We start from the raw sequence: 21,023 nt of genomic DNA on the forward strand, positions 1-21,023 counted from the left end.
TGATTATATCACTCATGATTATTTCAAATACATATATATATTATGTATTTTTACGTGTGATACAACTAAGCGGAAATTACATCGTTAATAGGAATTTGACCGATACCATACCATGATATTTGCCGCCCAAATCTACAAAGTTAGTGATCTTCTTTGTCATTATATAAATACTTTCCAGTGATAGTACATGCATATTTGTTCTGGCCTCTCATATTTTTCGTACTTTTTCTTGTGGTACGTAAAAGCATTCTCATCGTATGACACATGCAATTTGAATGTTTGTTAAAAAGGCAAACATTATGTAAAACTCCTTCTGAAAAATGTAGCGGATAATAATTAATTTAAGATTGCTTTATTGGGTTGTTGTGTGCTTTCGGAACCTCTGAGTGATACTAAGGAATAAATATTCAATAACAAGAAAGCTTTTTCGTGGTTTGAAAAACCGTTGTTAGTCCTTGAAACAACGACAACAGGAAATGTAGTTGTATCTATAAATATAGAAAATATACGATAATTTCACCTGAAATTCTATGTTGTTTTTCAACAAGCAATATTTCACGTGTACTATTAGATTCAAAAAAGTTTGTATGATAAACGTTTATTGACCAAGAAGCGATACACTGTTGGCAATTCATTTTCTCAAACAAAGTTTGTCATTATAAGAACATCACATTTTATTCAGAATACGAGATTCTGTTTCCAAATCTGTATTACAACGCTATATTCCACACATTCTATCTCTGAACAAATCTGCTTTTCGAATCATAAAATAATGAGTATATGACTCTTTAAAAAATATTTATACATGATATATCTTAATTGAAATGTTCCGCTCTCCAATTGTAATCATAGGCTTGTCTAAATACTTTAACAGGATAATTCCTTAATATAGATTAAATGCATATGTTTATATTACAATGACTAACATGAATATGATTACAATATTGATATAACGTGCGTGATACGTTAAAGTTTAAAAATGACCTTGTTTTGAAAAAGCATGTTTTGACATTGCATCGAAAGAGCAAATGAAGGTTTACAAGGTATGTTATTTTTCTCTGTTGACAGTATTCTAGCAGAAATCTACAAAACATGGAAATATAAATATCTGTTTCATTTTGGAAAACAGACAGTAAACATCTGCTTAAAAAGTGACTATGATTTATGATACTACTTATTATGCTCTTACGGACAAAGGCTTCTTCACGTGTTCAGTTTCGAATTAAATTTTAGAAACTTCTCCATTTCCTTTAGGAATTTGCTTGTGTGACAGTTAAAGTGACATTTGTTGGTGTAGCTAACACTTTTAATAGTGATACAGTCACATGGAAATAATTATATGAAAAATACGAAAACTTTACAGGTATCAAAACGGAATCAGGTTTGTTTTGTTATTATTATCTATAATATGAATATAATATTTTATGTAATATTGAATTTTTATTTTACCTATTGAAAATATAAACGAGTTTATGGTATACAGGAAATGAAGGTATATGATAACTGCAGTATAATTTTGACAGTTGGGATAACAATTAGCTATATCTTAAAAGATAAATCATATGTAATCAAATACTATTAGATGAAAAGTATTCGCGATCAATTTCATTTTCCGTAAATGTATATTTCGCTTTTTGAGAAATATGCTCCGCTATTAACTTATTATCTTTGCATAAATACCACATTCATCAAGTAACTTTAAGTCCATGTTATAAAAACATATGCCGCATTCTCAGAATTATCTCAAAGCCATAATGCATACAAAATAACCACTTAATAGATAATAACGACTACTTTAAGTTACTTTACATGTTGATATTAACGAAAATATCATAACTAAGCAACCTATAGGCAAAATACCAAATGAAAGTTAGTGTCAGGACGCAGACACACATCTGTTAGTATTGGGTGTTTTTGGTTATCGTCCGATAGCCCGATAATAAAAAAAAACTTGTATTGGTATATATAACTACTTATATAAGGAAACAACTGCATGGTAATTCTTGTCGATTTTTATTTTAAAGTTATTGACATTCGTTTTTTTCTTATTTGGAATCCTCTGGGCATCTTAAAGACAGAGATACAAAATAGACTATAACGCAAACTAAAAGTATTTACGTAATTATCAACAATTTTCACATAAGCGTTTCAGTACAGCTTTAGGAGAGGATACCAGCTACAGAGATCATTTAGTGGAAATAGCATGGTAACAAAACGGTGATTCGCACAAAGTTACTTAGACGACAAGTGTCATAAATAGGCGCATGCTTTACAATCTAATTAAAATTAGACTTGTAATTCCGCGTTACGCTCCAATACAAGAGCATAACGTAGAGTATCGTAGTGGAGCGGAATTACAAGTCTAATTTTAATTAGATTGCGTGCTTTATAACCGGTCTTAAAACAACATCGCGTATATAAACACAACCACATTCGTCAAGTAAATAGATAAAATAAGTAAAGTACCAAATGCACTTACATATGATGTCACATACACAAAATAATTGTAAGTCGCAAATGAGAAATTACCCTCGAGAAACACTTTAAAGCAAATGTACGAAATATACTGGTTATTGGTTTGGGCAGCAAAGGATTGTTTTATTACTGAGAATTCTAGGAAAGCAAAATCACGTGTAAAGCTTAGATCCCTAGCTATAGAGTATTGTTGTGACCTTTTTTTTTTTTTTTTTTTTTTTTTTTTTTTTTTTTTTTTTTTTTTTTTTTTTTTTTACTTCCGGTCATGGCCGAAGACAGTCGATTCTATGATCAGCTCTCCGATTCTACAAGCAATTGTGTGAATTGTGTGGATTTAGACGGACTATCGTACACCAATGTGAACTCTGAAACGATGCAAAACCCTCACACGTTCAATGCAAGTAATCAATCTGGAAATTATGATCATTCCGAAGAAAATTGCGGTGAGTACAGTTTACGTAACACCAGCACGAACACAAGTAGTCGTACAGAAGCGGACACTTCCAACACTGATCAATCATGTCCTGATATAAGTCAGATACAGAATCAACAGTTTATAGACGAACTTGACCAAACCCTGTACCATTTGCCAAGAGATTCCTATATACCCAGATTACTGGCTTTAACAAAGCATGATGATAATGTCCTCCAATGGTATAGGCAAACATTGTTCAAACGAGCACAAACTGTTCCAAATTGTCCGCAACGTACCCTTATTTCGAGGAAGTCTACCCAAACAAGTTCCAAAAGTGAGAAATATGCCAAAGACTGTCATATTATAAATATGTTTATATGTGGAGACGATTCAGAAATAAACAGTGTATTTACTAAAGGTAGAGATGAGGCTCTAGACCATGAAACCAGACCAAAGGAAATTCTAAGATCGCTCCAATGTGATAATACTGCTCAAAGTACTACTCCAAGTACCTCACAAAACCACTCTTCTGTAAACCTGAACACGTCAAGAATTCCGAATCCAACATTACATACAGTGTTAGAACGTCTAGACAATATTGAAATGACATTGAAGTGTAATACAGTTACGGAGAAAAGATTAATAAATGAACTTGAAAGTATCAAAAAAGAAAACGAAAATCTTTGTGTTATCATAATGGACCTTCGAAATACAATTTTGAACAGTGGAACTTCTGCAACGTATGCGACAGTTTTGAAATCGCCGAAAGTCGACAGAATACCGCCCGTTCACAGCCCCACCGATACCGTACTCACATTACCGAGTGATACAAACGACTGTACGAGTGAAAGCGCAGCCAACCATGCAGAACAAGGAAACGTAGATAGCTCACTAACTGACAGACCGGTTTCAAGTGCGTGTAACGGTACCGGTACCGCTAATAAAAGTGTAAACACAACACCGGGGATACAAAATAGACAGACGCACGCGAACGAAAGACGTGAATACACACCAACCATGTATTTAAAATCAAAATCACCCGAAAAACTTGAGCACCGAAATAACTATACGAAGACCAACGCATATACCAATACTAATGAACTTACCGAACGTCAAAAACACGGTGGTCCACCAACTGACGTCTTTGTAGGAGTAAAACGGAGAAAATCAGCTCGGTTCTACCTGTGTGGCATCGGTGACGAATCCACAGAATCTGGTATTACTAGATATGTAACGGACAAAGGAATCAAAGTCACTGATCTCGTACTATTCAATAACAAAGGGAATACATATTCGGCAAAACTCAACGTCAGCACGGATAACCCAGATATCCTTCTTAGAGACGATTTCTGGCCTGAGGATATCCTATGTCGTCCCTGGGTAAACCGTAACCAATGGGAAAAGCAGAGACAGGAGACATTCACGCGTCGCAGTAGCGGTTCGCGACGAAGGTTTGACTCTCGTAGTAATCAGAGAGGGACATACAGTTATAATAGATCACGTCAAAATGACTTTGATACAGAGTGTAGCTATAATCGTGACTGGAAGGAGGGTTTTCGCCACAACCCTTATGAAAATGACTATGATTATCATGAGGATTATAGGGACGAGACACGTCATTCTGAATTTGACTATGAATCAGACAATTTCAATGGTAACTACCAAGAAGATTCTCATCGCCGAGCACATAATAGTGATAATGAACAATTTGTGAACAAAGACAATGGGCGAAGAGATCGCTGGGGAACAGAACGATAAAAATAGAACAATTAAATGGATTACAGACTTTACAAAATGAACAATAAAAATCTACTTATTTGTTTACTATTACTCTTAATGAACTTGTCTATCACTACATGGAATGTAAGAGGTATCGGATCTTCGGGTCTATGTGTGAAGAAATTTATGAGTGAAACAGCTAGTGACGTAATTATCCTCACGGAGGCAAATGTGGACAACGATAAGTTGAGTATTCTTGATGATATTCATTCAGATTATTTTGTTGCTCCAAGGCCTAAGCCTACAGACGGTACAACGGATAAACAGAAGACTGTTATCATGATTAAAAATACAATATATCACAGCGTAAATATACTTGAAAACTCATGTACGGATCGGATCGTCGTTATACAAATAAGTAATAACGAAATTGATTGTCTTACTATAGTTGGAATATACATGCCCAGTAACAATGACTTGAATTTATATGGCTCAATATTACAGCAATTACGAGATACTTGCGTCTTTTACTCACGAAACGGAAAAGTTATCATAGCGGGAGATTTGAATGCGCGATTAAATGAAACCCCAGAACACTACGCTTTGAGGCACAAATCCAACGAAATGAAAACTTTAATAAACGACATGAATCTTAAAATTGTAAACTTAAACAACATTTGTACTGGATACAGATATACTTTCTCTCCAATGAAATCTATGTTGGATTATATATGTATTGACGAGCAGCTTCGACCTTATTTGCAACATGCAGAGATATTTGCGACTGCAGAGACAGATATCGCGTCTGATCACTTACCAGTAACGTGTATCTTATTAATACCTATTCAACATACATATTCCAATGAACCAATACTATCCGATGATTCGCGATCTTGGAAAAAAGCATCTGTTGAGAACTTGATTTTATATCAACGCCAACTCTCAGAAAGGCTCAAACTACTCGAAGATATGCCTCTTAGGACTCAATATGATATAGACGCTTATACGGAAATACTTACCTTGTCGATAATCATGTCAGCAAACGTGACAATACCACCTGTAAATAGGAACCCACGTCTCAAACCGTACTGGACACGTGATGTCAGAATCGCTCATAAGCATGCGCTAAACGCAAGGAAACAATGGATTTACGATGGTCGACCAAGAGGATTTCATAACAATTCATATAAGGAATATAAGAAAGCAAAGCGTTTATTTAGAAATACCCATGATTTAGCCTACGAACAATACAGACAAGAGCTTGAAATGGAGCTTGAAAATACAGCGGATTGTGACATTAGGTTGTTTTGGAAAATCATTCGCCAAAGAAAATGTCCGAAAACAGACCGAAGCCAAAGAATCATTTTTAACAACAACCCTCATGATACACCACGGGGAATATCTGAAGCATTCGCAAGTTATTTCGAAGGAATCTATCAAACCCCACTATTTCGAGAAAATATTATGACACTATCCGAAGAATATACAGATCAGCAGGCTCAAAATATGCTCAACGCACCGTTTACATTCAATGAACTCAGAGATGCTATTCAGGATACTAAACTCAACAAGGCACCAGGTGTTGACAACGTATGTAACGAACATCTGAAATATGGAGGACGCGATTTACTGTTATGCACTCTACGGTTATTAAAGGCAATCCAAACATATCATTTTATTCCGAAGACATGGAAACGCGGGATCATTATTCCTATATACAAAGGTGGAAACAAATCCAAACAAAATCCGGACAATTATAGACCAGTTTCGCTGCTACCAGCATTATACAAGATTATGGAAAAGTTGCTTCATTTAAGACTTCAAGATTGGCTCCTACTTACGAAAAACAAACTGTGTATACAACAACAAGGATTTCAAAAGAGAAATTAAGTTGTGAAACTGTAGCATTCAACCTTCGAGAATGTATTCATTACAATATTGAAAAACATAGCAATGTATACGCCGCTTTCCTGGACACTCGTAAAGCATTCGATACAGTATGGCATGAGGGAATTCTGAAGAAAGTGTATGATTTTGGCATAAGGGGACACACATTTGAAATTATTCGTAATTCCTATACAGACATTTCAAGCGCCGTAATGACCCATGGAACTCGATCTCGCTGGATTGCAGTACGGTCCGGAATCCGTCAAGGAGGAGTGACGTCAACATTTTTATATCTGATTTATATCAATGACCTTTTGAAGGAATTAGAATCAACAAAGTTTGGAGCAAGAATCTCTGAGATAAATTGTGGTAATCCAGCGTTAGCAGATGATCTGGCATTATTGGCTACAAACCCTGCGTCATTACAAGAACTTTTAAATATATGTGGGCGGTACTCGAACACATGGCAGTTCGAATACAATGCAAGTAAAAGTGCAGTCCTAGTCTTTGGAAAAACTACTATTAACCCTAACTACAATTGGACATTGAACACAACAAGTCTAACAATCGAAACTTCGTACAAACATGTCGGAATGCTGATAACTTCTAACCTTAAAGTTGGTGATGCAATATCAAATGGAATTCAAAAAGGAAGGAAATCATTTAATCTGATGACAAAGTTTGGTCAAGATTGCAAAACTACAAACCCTACGGTAATCGCCGGGCTATATAAGAAAGTCGTCCTGCCCAGTGTTTTATACGGATCACAATTCTGGAATAAACTATTAGTCAAAGACATTCAACGACTTAATGTTTTCCAACATGAAATCGTTAAACGAACCCAGTGCTTTATAAAACCTACTCGATCAGACATTGCCGAGCCAATGCTCGGAATGCGAAGAATCGGCGCAGAGATCGACAAAAAGAAACTACTATTTCTACAAGCTATTATCGCTTTGCCATCAAAAACATTAACAAAACAAATATTTTTGTCGCGATTATACCAGTATTTGGACCAACCTTCTGTACAAACTGGATTTATTCCTGATATTATAAAGCTTTTGAAAAATTATACTCTTCAATGTCATCTTATAACATATGTAAAGGCAGCACAATTTCCCTCCAAAATTATGTGGAAAAGGATAGTTAACTCATCGATATCTAACAGTGAAAATATGTTATTAAGAGATCGAATGCACGCGGAAGGAGATTTCCTAAGATTCCAATATATACATTGTACCTACAGTTCACCTCATATATTATGGAAACTACATTGCACACCCACAACACGATACGTTGCCAAAATGCTAGCCTTTGCTCCAACTTGGAATGAAACAGTGTGCGAAAAATGTGAAGAACTGTATATAGATCCCGTCTTACATTTTACTACTAAATGTCAGCATACAAAATTGGACAGGATTCAATTCATGGAGAAGATTCTCGCGACATATGGACCGGAAGTGTGCACTTATATTGATGATATATCCCACGAACACTTTTTGAGAATACTGTTCGGAATGGACTGCCAAGAATTCAAAAATATGTTTACCTCAAGGGCAGAATATATGATGTTTCTTAAAGACGGCGTACAATTTCTGGAAATTTCGTCAAGACATTTTCACCAGTATAAAAACCTGTTCTAAAGAAGCCTTGTTAAAATATCCTGTATGTAGACTTTAATAGAATCTGACTACTCATTTGATATGTAAAACTGTAAAGTTTTGAGAAATCCTTTTATTTTGTAAATCTCAACTTAGAGGAATAAAAGAATTGATTGATTGATTGATTGATTGATTGATAATATTTTATGTAATATTGAATTTTTATTTTACCTATTGAAAATATAAACGAGTTTATGGTATACAGGAAATGAAGGTATATGATAACTGCAGTATAATTTTGACAGTTGGGATAACAATTAGCTATATCTTAAAAGATAAATCATATGTAATCAAATACTATTAGATGAAAAGTATTCGCGATCAATTTCATTTTCCGTAAATGTATATTTCGCTTTTTGAGAAATATGCTCCGCTATTAACTTATTATCTTTGCATAAATACCACATTCATCAAGTAACTTTAAGTCCATGTTATAAAAACATATGCCGCATTCTCAGAATTATCTCAAAGCCATAATGCATACAAAATAACCACTTAATAGATAATAACGACTACTTTAAGTTACTTTACATGTTGATATTAACGAAAAGATCATAACTAAGCAACCTATAGGCAAAATACCAAATGAAAGTTAGTGTCAGGACGCAGACACACATCTGTTAGTATTGGGTGTTTTTGGTTATCATTTGGTTTACCAATGTTAAATTGGAAAATTATCTTGATTAGTTTAACCATTACTGAAATAAGTATCAAAAACTATATAAAACTTATGAATTCAATAATCATAGGCTATTCACTCAATTAGTTTAATGACTCGGATTTGGCCCAAATTATCATGGCATGATTCTACCGCTTATGTTTCTTTTTTAAAGTTTCTAATGGGTTTTTTCCCCTGAAAGTTGGAGAGAAGGGAAAAGGGCGGAAAGATGTAATAATGCATATTTTGTTTGTATTTGAGTTTTAATTTGGTGTTATAAGTAGGTTCATTTTGGATATATGTTACTGTAGTAGATGTAAGCAATAAGAAATCATTTGTAAGATTGAAAGAAAAACGTTTACGAGAACGTTTAGTTTTTTTCCTAATAGAATTCAATATATACATAAAGATGTATTTCTTTCTTTATTTGTTTTCAATGAAGTAACTTGTGCAGACTTCATAGCGTCAGATGAATTTTATCATATATACATCACACTTGTTGAGCAGGATATAGAAGGAAATATGACGCATGAAAATAAAACGCTATGAGCTGGCGTTGAACTAAATCCGGGGAAAGTGGTAAAGTTTATTTATAGGCTGTCATTAGCGGTGATTAAAATATCTGTAATTTGCATTTTGAAATTTATAGAAACTAGTTTTTGTTCAGAAATATTATCAAAATGAACGGAAAAGCATATCAATTGTGCTATTCCGATTGAAATATATCTTTTCGTGTTAACATTATATAAGTTATAAAATAATTATGAACGCACCTACTAAATTATTGTGTTATCACATGTCGTTCACCCATTGGTTGCGAGTTCAAAACGCACGTACATAGTTGCAAGGTACAGACCAAAATCACACGTTTTTTCTCCGGGTTTTCGGGATTTTTCAATTCCTGATCAGTATCTGCTACATACCTGTTTACTAGTTTTGTCTTTGATCAAATGAATTGAAACAAACTCTTATCTTTGCATTTCTTTTAAAATTTTCTAAGAAAAATGAACATTATTTTAATGCTTTTCTTTTTCGACGTAAAATGCATTTATACTGTAAGTCCCGTTTTTCGAATGTTAATGCCATTGCATGAAGGGAATTAATCCAAATTCTAGTTCTAAATAAAAACAGGAAGTTACCTTTGAATATGCATACATGCATACCGCGTATGGTATCTAATGTCAGATATTCAATAAATAAACTGTATACATATTGAAAACGTCTGACAATATAGCAAAATACAAATAAATAAATAAATCTACAAATATCATGAAGTGATTTTATTGATATTAGTTTGTTTAAGTTTTGTTTTGCTTAGCTCATATCTTGTTGAAATGTCTATATCCTCGCATTCAAATAAAATCAGCGGTAATCGTCCGATAGCCCGATAATAAAAAAAAACTTATATTGGTATATATAACTACTTATATAAGGAAACAACTGCATGGTAATTCTTGTCGATTTTTATTTTAAAGTTATTGACATTCGTTTTTTTCTTATTTGGAATACTCTGGGCATCTTAAAGACAGAGATACAAAATAGATTATATTAACACCGTAACGCAAACTAAACAAAGTATTTACGTAATTATCAACAATTTTCACATAAGCGTTTCAGTACAGCTTTAGGAGAGGATACCAGCTACAGAGATCATTTAGTGGAAATAGCATGGTAACAAAACGGTGATTCGCACAAAGTAACTTAGACGACAAGTGTCATAAATAGGCGCGTGCTTTACAATCTAATTAAAATTAGACTTGTAATTCCGCGTTACGCTCCAATACAAGAGCATAACGTAGAGTATCGTAGTGGAGCGGAATTACAAGTCTAATTTTAATTAGATTGCGTGCTTTATAACCGGTCTTAAAACAACATGCCGTATATAAACACAACCACATTCGTCAAGTAAATAGATAAAATAAGTAAAGTGCCAAATGCACTTACATATGATGTCACATACACAAAATAATTGTAAGACGCAAATGAGAAATTACCCTCGAGAAACACTTTAAAGCAAATGTACGAAATATACTGGTTATTGGTTTGGGCAGCAAAGGATTGTTTTATTACTGAAAATTCTAGGAAAGCAAAATCACGTCTAAAGCTTAGATCCCTAGCTATAGAGTATTGTTGTGACCTGTTGTGGTCATAAACACTTACATTCGTGTGCAGTTATTTTTATTAGGACGTGATTTTTCTACAATCACTTCCGGTGCAAATTCACTTCCGGTATCTTGCTGTATGTATTTGTACAGTTTATCCACATACCATTTAAAGTATGTGGTCCACCATCATCTTATATGATCAATTGATATACTGTGCATCTTATTACATGTATGGCACAAAAGTTTTTTACAAGAAAGCCTTTGATTCGTCTCAGGGGCGTCAATGTCTCTTAATTCCTCTGACATTGGACGAAGACTTCGGTACGACACACCTAGTTCATGGCGAGTAGAGCGTATGGAAAACACAGTGGAGTTGTCATTTTGCGTGGTAGCGCGATCAAGCAATGAAAAAATACTGAAAATTAGCGAGGTCGTAGTTATGTCGTATCAAGGTCTTCATCCAGTGTCAAGGGGGTTATTAAGACTTCGAAATTTAATGATAGCGGTATTAGAATTGTAAAATGTCATAAACGGAGTGATAATGGTTAAAAAGGGATGTAAACCATAAGAGAACCTGGTTTATAATATCAAGATCGTTTATCTCTGGACAAAAAGCAAAAACGCATTAATATTATAACATTTTTTGGTTTATTGATCATTCTTGGTAATTTTGGCAATCAGTCGATATAAAGATAACAGCGTGCAAAATTAATAATGAACTCAAAATCGTTAATGCATTAATAAATTAACATTTCCTTTTTTTGGATCATTACAGAAATGAATTTACATCATTTTACATCAATTATAAAAATTGGGACTTTTAGTATCTCTCCATGGTTCTGATTAATTAGTTTAACCTTTAGTTTACTAAGGTTTATGATACAATAGATTTCTGACACTCCTACAACATACCACCTGATAACAAAACAAACATACCCGCCCACCACCCACTTATATTGCCTACAACAATGCCATACATTTAACAGCTGGTGTTAGTATGGATAATTTGGCCATTTGTAATAATCAATCAAATGTCTCCTCTATTAGTAATAATTAGGGGATCTCTTCAAAATACCTTCATCATAATTTTTTTATTGTTTGTTATCATTTATCTATATTTATTATATTGACCAGTAATGCGGTCACAGAAGGAAGGTAGAGGTAAGATGATAAAAACAATAATACCGATTATATCAAAGACATGGTCCTCACTGATACTTATTGTACGGATCGCACCCCTTCCTGCTGAAATTCTGAGAAAAAAAAATCGGACAAAAGGTCATTAATGAAGCTCTCACGGAAATCGCAACTGGTGTAAATGGTATTTTAAATAAGAAACTTCCAGGCAACATTGAGGACTTTTTTTTAATATAATCCCATTATGATTGCTATGATGACATTTCAAAGAAGTTAAAAACAGATATTGCTATAAAAATAATGTATGATGATCAGATTAAATCACTGGAATGCAACGTAATGATCAACATCAAGTAAGTATGTCATTTATTCCAACTTTTATAGTGCTAGGATATCTATATATTGTATCGCCAGGTAATTCTCTTCATAATGGTTTTAAAAAATCAATTACGCTTGACTGTGACTATTAGTAGAAATATCTTAAGATAACCATGCTTGTTATAGTATTACTTAATATGTGTACTATGGTGAATACTAGCCGCAATATACCTCTCGGAGAGACCTTCTATGTAGCTTGATCGCTCCAGCATCAGACTAGTAATGCAGAGGTCCCGAGTGCGATTCCTAGCGGATAAACCAGTGGTGATGTTAATGAACAATCATGTGCTCTGTTACAAATGTTAAACAACATAGATTTTTATATTTTTGATATTTAACATTGAAATCCATTACCATACGTGCTTGTTCACCTACAAAATGGAGCATTGTCTTTATTCTTTCACTACTCACTAACATTATATTTTTCATTTTCTTCTATACTTTATACATGCTAAATCGTCGAATTCATTGTCCATTTGTTCATGCTAAATTCAAAGTAATTTCTTTTAAATATCACAGTGTGCATTGATGGATGCATAAAAACAAACACAACTTAAGTAAACATCTAAATCATCCCATAAGTATTTCTTGCTTAACATCCATTTATTTGAAAGGCTTACTACTTCTGACAACCGCTATAACAATATTTTATAATAATGCAAATAAAAAAGTAATGCTACAATAAAGTTCCGATTTACAATTCACAGATTACTGTTTTATTTTTAGATGGGAAATAGATCGTCGGATGTAATTCAAACTGTAACATTATTTTACTGTTTTTCTACATCTATTGGTCACCGAATTAGGTAGCGCACACTATACAAGGAGAATTTTTACTAAATCTTTAACGTTACATTCATGTTGGTCAGTCCAAATGACCAAGTCATATAGGGAAAATCAGCCATTGAATCGGTCATATTAAAGAGCTATTCTGGGTAGGAATTGACTGTGCTGTCATTTATTTGCAAGTGTCACGTAGTTTTCAGGTTTTCAGTGAGTTCCGTTCACAAAATTCTGACGTCATTATAAGATACCTTCCTGCAAGGGAGGTTACGCTGTAATTCGTTGAAGAATTCTTTAGAACTAAATTTTAAGGGTTAAACTGAGAGATCAGATGTTTGTTGAATGATTCCTGACAAAAGTGCAAGGTAAATAGAACCAAGTATTTCAAATGAGTAAACGATATCAGTCTAAAACATTAAATTAAAAAATTAAAATGATAATAATATACGAAACTGTATATAAATGGCCTAAGAGGATGTTATAACACCAACTAAATGCAGGATTCCCTGCGTAAACAGTAAAGAGTTATGTCACTGTGTTGCGGGTTAATTAAGACGATGGCGGGAAACATAAAACGAACCGCGTTATGAAAATCAGCATTTAACTTATTTTAATGAAATTATTAAGAAGGTAATGGTAAGTGTAGTATTAACGGTAAGTTACTACGTTTTCTTATCCTATAAAATTATCAATTTCATTTTACATTCACATTTTAAAGTTCAAAAGCCGTTTCGGAAAGGCAGTGCCCTTTACGGAATCCAATAACTTGAAATTATCCACACAAAAGGTCTTACAGAATGTCATAGAAATATTTAAAAAAGAAGAAGACAGGAGTGTTCGTTGAGCTCTGTCATGCTTTTCTATTGTGTAAAGTTAGCAAGGAATTCCTTAAAGATAAAGAATTAAAGATAAGGAATTAATGATAGTAAACAAAAGATCATCGTATCAATTGTAATTCATCTTAATTATGTATGCTGCAGATGATCAAGATCATTTCAGAAATGATATGGAACTTCAATAATTTCCTTACAGAATAAAGTATACTCAAAGCTAACCCAGTTGGCTTCGTAGAGGTTTGTGGTAGCATCTCTTATCATTAATGCTCAACTCTTTGTTATTGACGCATACGATTTTATTATTTTTTATTATTTATTTACTGAGACAATGCTTTTTTGTTTCAGGATATGATGTACAACGGCTGGCAGCAAACAGTCTACCAGCCTGTGGCCCAACCAGTAGTATTACCGGCCAGTCTGGGTAAGTTTAAATTACACAAACAGTCTACCGGCCAGTCTGGGTAAGTTATACAAACAGTCTACCAGCCTGTGGCATAACCAGTAGTATTACCCGGCCAGTCTGGGTAAGTTATACAAACAGTCTACCAGCCTGTGGCACAATCAATAGTATCACCACCCTGTCTGGGTTAGTTACAGTCTATCTGCCTGCGGCCCAACCAGTAATATCACCACCCTGTCTGGGTTAGTTATACAAACAGTCTACCAGCCTGTGGTCTAACCAGTAGTATTACCCGGCCAGTCTGGGTAAGTTATACAAACTGTCTACCAGCCTGTGGTCTAACCAGTAGTATTACCCGGCCAGTCTGGGTAAGTTATACAAACAGTCTACCAGCCTGTGGTCTAACCAGTAGTATTACCCGGCTAGTCTGGGTAAGTTATACAAACAGTCTACCAGCCTGTGGTCTAACCAGTAGTATTACCCGGCCAGTCTGGGTAAGTTATACAAACAGTCTACCAGCCTGTGGTCTAACCAGTAGTATTACCCGGCCAGTCTGGGTAAGTTATACAAACAGTCTACCAGCCTGTGGCACAATCAATATTATCATCACCCTGTCTGGGTTAGTTACACAGTCTATCTGCCTGCGGCCCAACCAGTAGTATTACCGGCCAGTCTGGGTAAGTTATACAAACAGTCTACCAGCCTGTGGCATAACCAGTAGTATTACCCGGCCAGTCTGGGTAAGTTATACAAACAGTCTACCAGCCTGTGGCATAACCAGTAGTATTACCCGGCCAGTCTGGGTAAGTTATACAAACAGTCTACCAGTCTGTGGCACAATCAATAGTATCACCACCCTGTCTGGGTTAGTTACACAGTCTATCTGCCTGCGGCCTAACCTGTAGTATTACCGGCCAGTCTGGGTAAGTTATACAAACAGTCTACCAGCCTGTGGTCCAACCAGTAGTATTACCGGCCAGTCTGGATAGACTCAGCCCGGCCTGTCCGGATAGGCAAAGGATGGTTATCAATTAAACCTTGGTGTGTCAGGTGGCAACAACTATAAATAAGTAACTTCACTACACACTTATACGGTAGAATTACGACGAATCGAACTTCAATGAGTCGAATTTCTCGTTGTGTTGGTCTTGAATTTTCTCTTATATATATTATTACTTGATACCAAACGACTTATGAATCGTTAAAGACAATTGAAGGGGTAGGCCTAGTATCATCGACGGGATAATCGTCAGTCACTGGCTACAATTTATAAGCATCGAGGTTCTACTGCATAAACCATTATAATAACAGGAAACGGTGGCTGAGTGATTAGATCAGTTGTAAAGTTACCACTATCACTTGTAAACATATGTACTTGCCAGGTGCTGACCGATTAGGTCGATTTGTTTTAAGGCTGGCTTTCCTCCAACTCACAAAACGGACATAAATCAAAATAAAACAAACCACTATACATTAGTCCCGTGTAATCTAAAATTTTCGTATCAGTCTGTCCCAGAATGCCACATTAAGACAATATAATTAAGCATATTTCCATGCACACATAGAAGCTCTCTTCCGTTCGTATACATCTCTTTAGTCACCGTACATTTAAAAAAATATAACTCATTCGAACTAGTTACTACATGTATTTGTACTACAAAGTAGCATTAAAAAGTAAATATTTAATTGTCTTTATAATTTTGCAATGATTCAACCGCTTTTTTGAAATTTAAAACACAGCCATTTATTTCTAAATTAGGCTAGTTATACCGTTGACCATACATATATATATTAACATTTTCTCTCCAGTCCCACAATGTAACCTTACCAAGCGGAGTTGGCAGTCATAGAGAATATGAACTTCAATCGCTTCTTATGACGTCATTATCATTGTGACGTCACAATTGTCGTGCCAGCGACGGAAAACGGCTGTTAATATGGCTGTTCCATCCTTGACGATAACGAATGATTAATTAATTATAGATGCAAAATTCCTTATTATTTCAACAATAAATTGTAACCAAATGTAAATATAAGCATTGAACGTCTTTCAGTTGGCATTCATAACCAATATGAATGCCAACTGGACAGAGGCAAATCCAACATGAATTGCTAGCGCGCTTCATGGAATTTGCCTGTGTCAAGTTGGCTTTCATTTTGGCTACGATTGCCAACTGAAAGACGTTATATGCTTAAATATACTACATGGCGACTAAACAATCCGAATATATGAAACATGAGAATGGCTTTACTACAAACCTTTGGGAGTTAATAAAGCACCGGCAGTATATATAGAATTCATGATAATGCTGTGTTGCCACTATAGTACTAAGGATACCAGAAATGACTGGTTCTTTTACATATGTACCTCTTGCAATTCCTACTAAGACCGACGTACACCTGTTTCTGTTTCCTCCGTCTAGAATTGACCAACACCTATTTGGTCCGCCTAATTCTTGTCATTTCAATTAATTTCAAAATGGGATTGATAGCAGACAGTGTTAATCTACCATAATTCTCGTCATTCATCTTAAGGTCACAATACAGCTGGTTGGTTCGTCTGTGATCGGTCATTAATGTTAGGAGCAACACAATTCAGCTAGTGCATTCTTGTTGGACATGTAACTGTTGTTAGGACCTCATTACAGTTATTTGGCCATTCTATAATTTGTTACTAATATTAGGAAAATCATTCAGTGCTATGTCCTCTCGGACTCCCTAGAACTTGGACTCCGCACAAATGTTGTTCCCTTGAAGGACTTGTATGTGTTGTTAAGAACACCACACAGCTGTTTGTCCATTACATTCTCTGATGCTAACGGCCAAAATTACTGATGATTTCGGGCGACAATAAAGTAAATTAGTGTTTTGAGCTTGACAAAATGTATGATAAATGCGTATGGTGAATTTATTTGTTATACTAAAGCTCATTATATAAACAATACGAAACAATTTTTGTGTAGTATCATGAAACATACAAACTATCATAAAGCATTTTTTGTCATGTACATAAAATAAACTCGGATTAGTATGTAAACTGTATAACTGAGTTAATAATTTATAGACATTAATTACACACGCTAATTGAAAAGCTAACTTCCTTTCACATCCATCACAGCTGTCATGGGAATGATTTCTGATGCCGACTCGTTAACGACCTGTTTAAAAATAAATATTATAAACACTTTAAAGTCAGCGTAAATATCAAAATTTAACTAGATTACTTCTGTTTCTAACAATTTCTCCATTACTTCTTTACGGAAACAATGGTAACGAAGTTAATCATTTGGATAATGATATTTAAATGTTCTATTTGATAACATTGATGATTATAAATAACTTTAACCTTTAACCTTTAAAAAGACAGCGCCACATATTTTACTCATTACACTATAATGTCACTGAATAGCAAAAATGGAATTATTTGCATCTTAATTGCACAGCGGACGTTTGAATAATCGAAATCTCAGATTGTATAAATACCTTAGTAAAACAACTATCCGTAAATCCGTATGTGTTTATAGCAAATGAAGGAAATTCATTTTTGAAAATATCGCTGGTCTAAACTTTAAATAATTACCCCCGCTCTATCGTACATATCTTCTCCTACCTTGAATTGATCTCGCGTCAGATTGCACGACCAGCTATCGATATGTAAACAAACAGCCCACCCGTTAGATAGCTGTATCCGTATAGTGACTAGCATATTTTAGAATTACCATTTAGTTATCTATTTTGTAAATACCGTTAACAGATAAAGCATGGCTGTGGTGTTTTATTTTAATATCTAAATTAGCTTATGTTTCTTTTATGCTTAAAATAAATTTTGAACGCAATATCTTTTCTTTTTATCAATTTATTTCTTAACATCAAAAACCTTGTGACTTATGACTTTATTAAAAAAAATCAAAATAGATGTCTTAAACATTTTTAAATGTATACGATATGTTTATATTGCAAACAATTTGTATTTTTTGTAAGCTTAGTATGCTTGAACACTTAATGATGTTTTTTTTTTCATTTTTCCGTTCATTTCAAAATAATCATATCCATAGCTATGAGAGAAAAATATACAGATAATATATAGACCCATATACGATTAGACCATGGACATTTAATCAAATAAATAAAAATGCTAAAAATGATTGGTTTAGTATGTAATAAGCGTCAAGTACATCAAGCTATATATTCATATTTTTAAGAGCGCATGACATATAAACTTAATCTTAAAGGTTTGTCATTATCCTTGAAGAAGAAGAGGAGGAGGAAGAAGTACCAAACAAACCTGTGTTACTTATACGCAATAATATATGCTAATAAACAATTTAGTTGTTGCTTACTTTTAATAATAATAAATAACGTTACACATTCATTTCGACATATGTATTGAAACATTGATATAAATAAGAGCACGATACAATGTGGGTTTGAAGTAAGATTTACCCAAACAAGGGGTTAGGTGAGACATGCAGATATAATTTATCATACATCTCTAGTTGATAATCCGGGTGAAATGAATTGGCACTCCTCTTATACTTTTTGAACAGGTAGTTGTCAATGGGATATTGAATAACTTTTCCCCGAAAACGTGTGCGTGTCTGAAAATCTTTATTTTATGTTCAAGACTTGTCCTGATGATTTTAAATTAGACTATCGTTAATTGGTAAAATGTGTTCACTTTTTGGTTTCCTATTCTATGTTGGGCAGTTTCCAGTTACTGAATGTGATCCGTGTTTTTTCTCCACGTACTTTCCTCTACCTAGAAACATGCCGTGTCCTTAAATTTCATTGGCTGTTGATTTACCATTAAATCAATCGCTGTTTTTCGGGTAGTAGTGTTTCTTAAATATTTTTAATGAGTATTCCTCATGTCCATGTTTGATGATTTACATAAACTAATATAAGTACTCGTAAGAAAAGGAAATCATTTTTATTAACTCAACGCCAATACTTTACAACGAAAACGGGAAATATGACAATGGTTATGAATAGTTAGTTAGCTAAGAAACTCTTGAAAAGAGGAAGAAGATCTCAACTTTCGAAGAGATATGCACCGGTACATTCACTTCGCGAAGTTGTTTGCTTTTTTCGGCAGACGGATACACCAGGCTCCGTGTCGCGTAATGAAAACGCGGTCGGTCATACTTATTCGATAAACATATTTAGTTTCGAAAAGGATATAAAACAAAGAAAGCAAGATAATAGGGCTATTAGTACTTGCCAAAATGTTTTTAAATACTGTTTGCAAGCTATTGTAAGGCGGACAAACAAATTATAGCTTACAGTCTCATAATGTGACGGAGTACATTATACATCAGTGTCACAGAGAGCACCACTTCATTATACATGCAATATATATAATACATAGTCGCTCTTCCTGATATCATCTTATAGAGATATTATATACAAAATACATAGATTCACTTCCTTATATTATTACCCTATAGAGTATTACCTGACACCGCCCCGTTCTAATTGGTACATATTGTCTTACCATAACCAGTGATCACCAACAGCTTGTATTGTACCATGTCTCAATCGTAATGATTATACATGTAGTGAAAATATATTCTAAACATCACACAGACTGACTTCATCTTACTCTTGAAAAAATGCACTTGCAAATGATTGACAATACAGTTAGAAATTTTGTTAATGATTACTTCAAATAATATTTCATTAAAGTAGTAAATATTAATGAAATAGACGGTATATGATAAACCATAATAATATAGCCATATATGTTATGTTGTATGTTGATAAGACCCCAGCGTCTCGAACATCTCCATAGAAAAGCATTACAGCAGTTCAGTAAAGTTCATTTAAAGATGTTCCACCGCCAACAGAACATAAATGATACTCATCATTTAAACAATAATTGGTGTTTAATCGTGGATATACATGTCTAATTAACACGATAATATAAGATAATTTATTTTGCCTTTGGTGCAAGCGCAATCAGTACTTCATTCCATTTTGGATATAGTGCCACGGATTTTTTTTTTTTTCGGGATGCAATTAATTCTTTTTCATGTTTTTAACTTGTAAAATTAGAAGCTCAAACTTTTCAATGGTGGTAATGATGTCAAGTAAGTAACTTTTGTAACTGAAGAAAAATACTTAATTGTCTGCTCCTGTTTTTGATAGTGAAAAAAATGCCGTTTGTCAGCGGTGGAGCATCTTTCATATTTAAGGTTTTTGTAAATTAACATAAGTATTTTATAATTTTTCCTGTATCCTAACTTTATAATGTATTGTAATTTATATGAACTTAATTGAAAAATAAAATATGATGTAGACTATGTTTTTTCTGTAACTTATCTAATGGTTTCCTGCAGACCATTTTAAGTTAAAGATTCAACTTAAGTTAAGGGATGTTGATGAAACTGGGTCATGGTTTCATAAAGATACCGAATATGTCGAATATAGTTGGATATTTCGTCTTTGCATATTGAAGATTGATCTGCCCTTGCGGGTAGGCATTTATTGTGACGCCATATGTTTGTGAGCATAACGTCATCTTATCCAGCGAAAATGACTTGAATTTCCTCCACAAAATCATGACGACA

The 21,023-nt window shown here is 34.1% G+C and overlaps 1 protein-coding gene and 1 long non-coding RNA gene across 9 annotated transcripts in view; one reads left to right on the plus strand and one right to left on the minus strand.

The window, feature by feature from the left end:
- Positions 1-21,023, plus strand: part of LOC138329164 (transcription factor ETV7-like) — a 65,160-nt gene that overhangs the window by 28,157 nt on the left and 15,980 nt on the right. For 7 of the 8 annotated variants that reach the window (XM_069275950.1, XM_069275952.1, XM_069275944.1 and 4 more), the window contains exon 2: positions 14,400-14,475. In XM_069275950.1, coding sequence (XP_069132051.1) covers positions 14,400-14,475 — 76 coding nt within the window. Of the gene's footprint in view, positions 1-12,371; positions 12,411-14,399; positions 14,476-21,023 lie in introns of those variants that run through there. The other variant, XM_069275949.1, reaches the window with a different exon arrangement.
- LOC138329165 (uncharacterized) overlaps positions 1-21,023 on the minus strand; it is a 41,700-nt gene that overhangs the window by 13,609 nt on the left and 7,068 nt on the right. The gene's annotated exons all lie outside the window — the stretch shown is intronic.

Source organism: Argopecten irradians, chromosome 8 (genome assembly GCF_041381155.1).
Source record: "Argopecten irradians isolate NY chromosome 8, Ai_NY, whole genome shotgun sequence".
Classification (NCBI taxonomy): domain Eukaryota; kingdom Metazoa; phylum Mollusca; class Bivalvia; order Pectinida; family Pectinidae; genus Argopecten; species Argopecten irradians.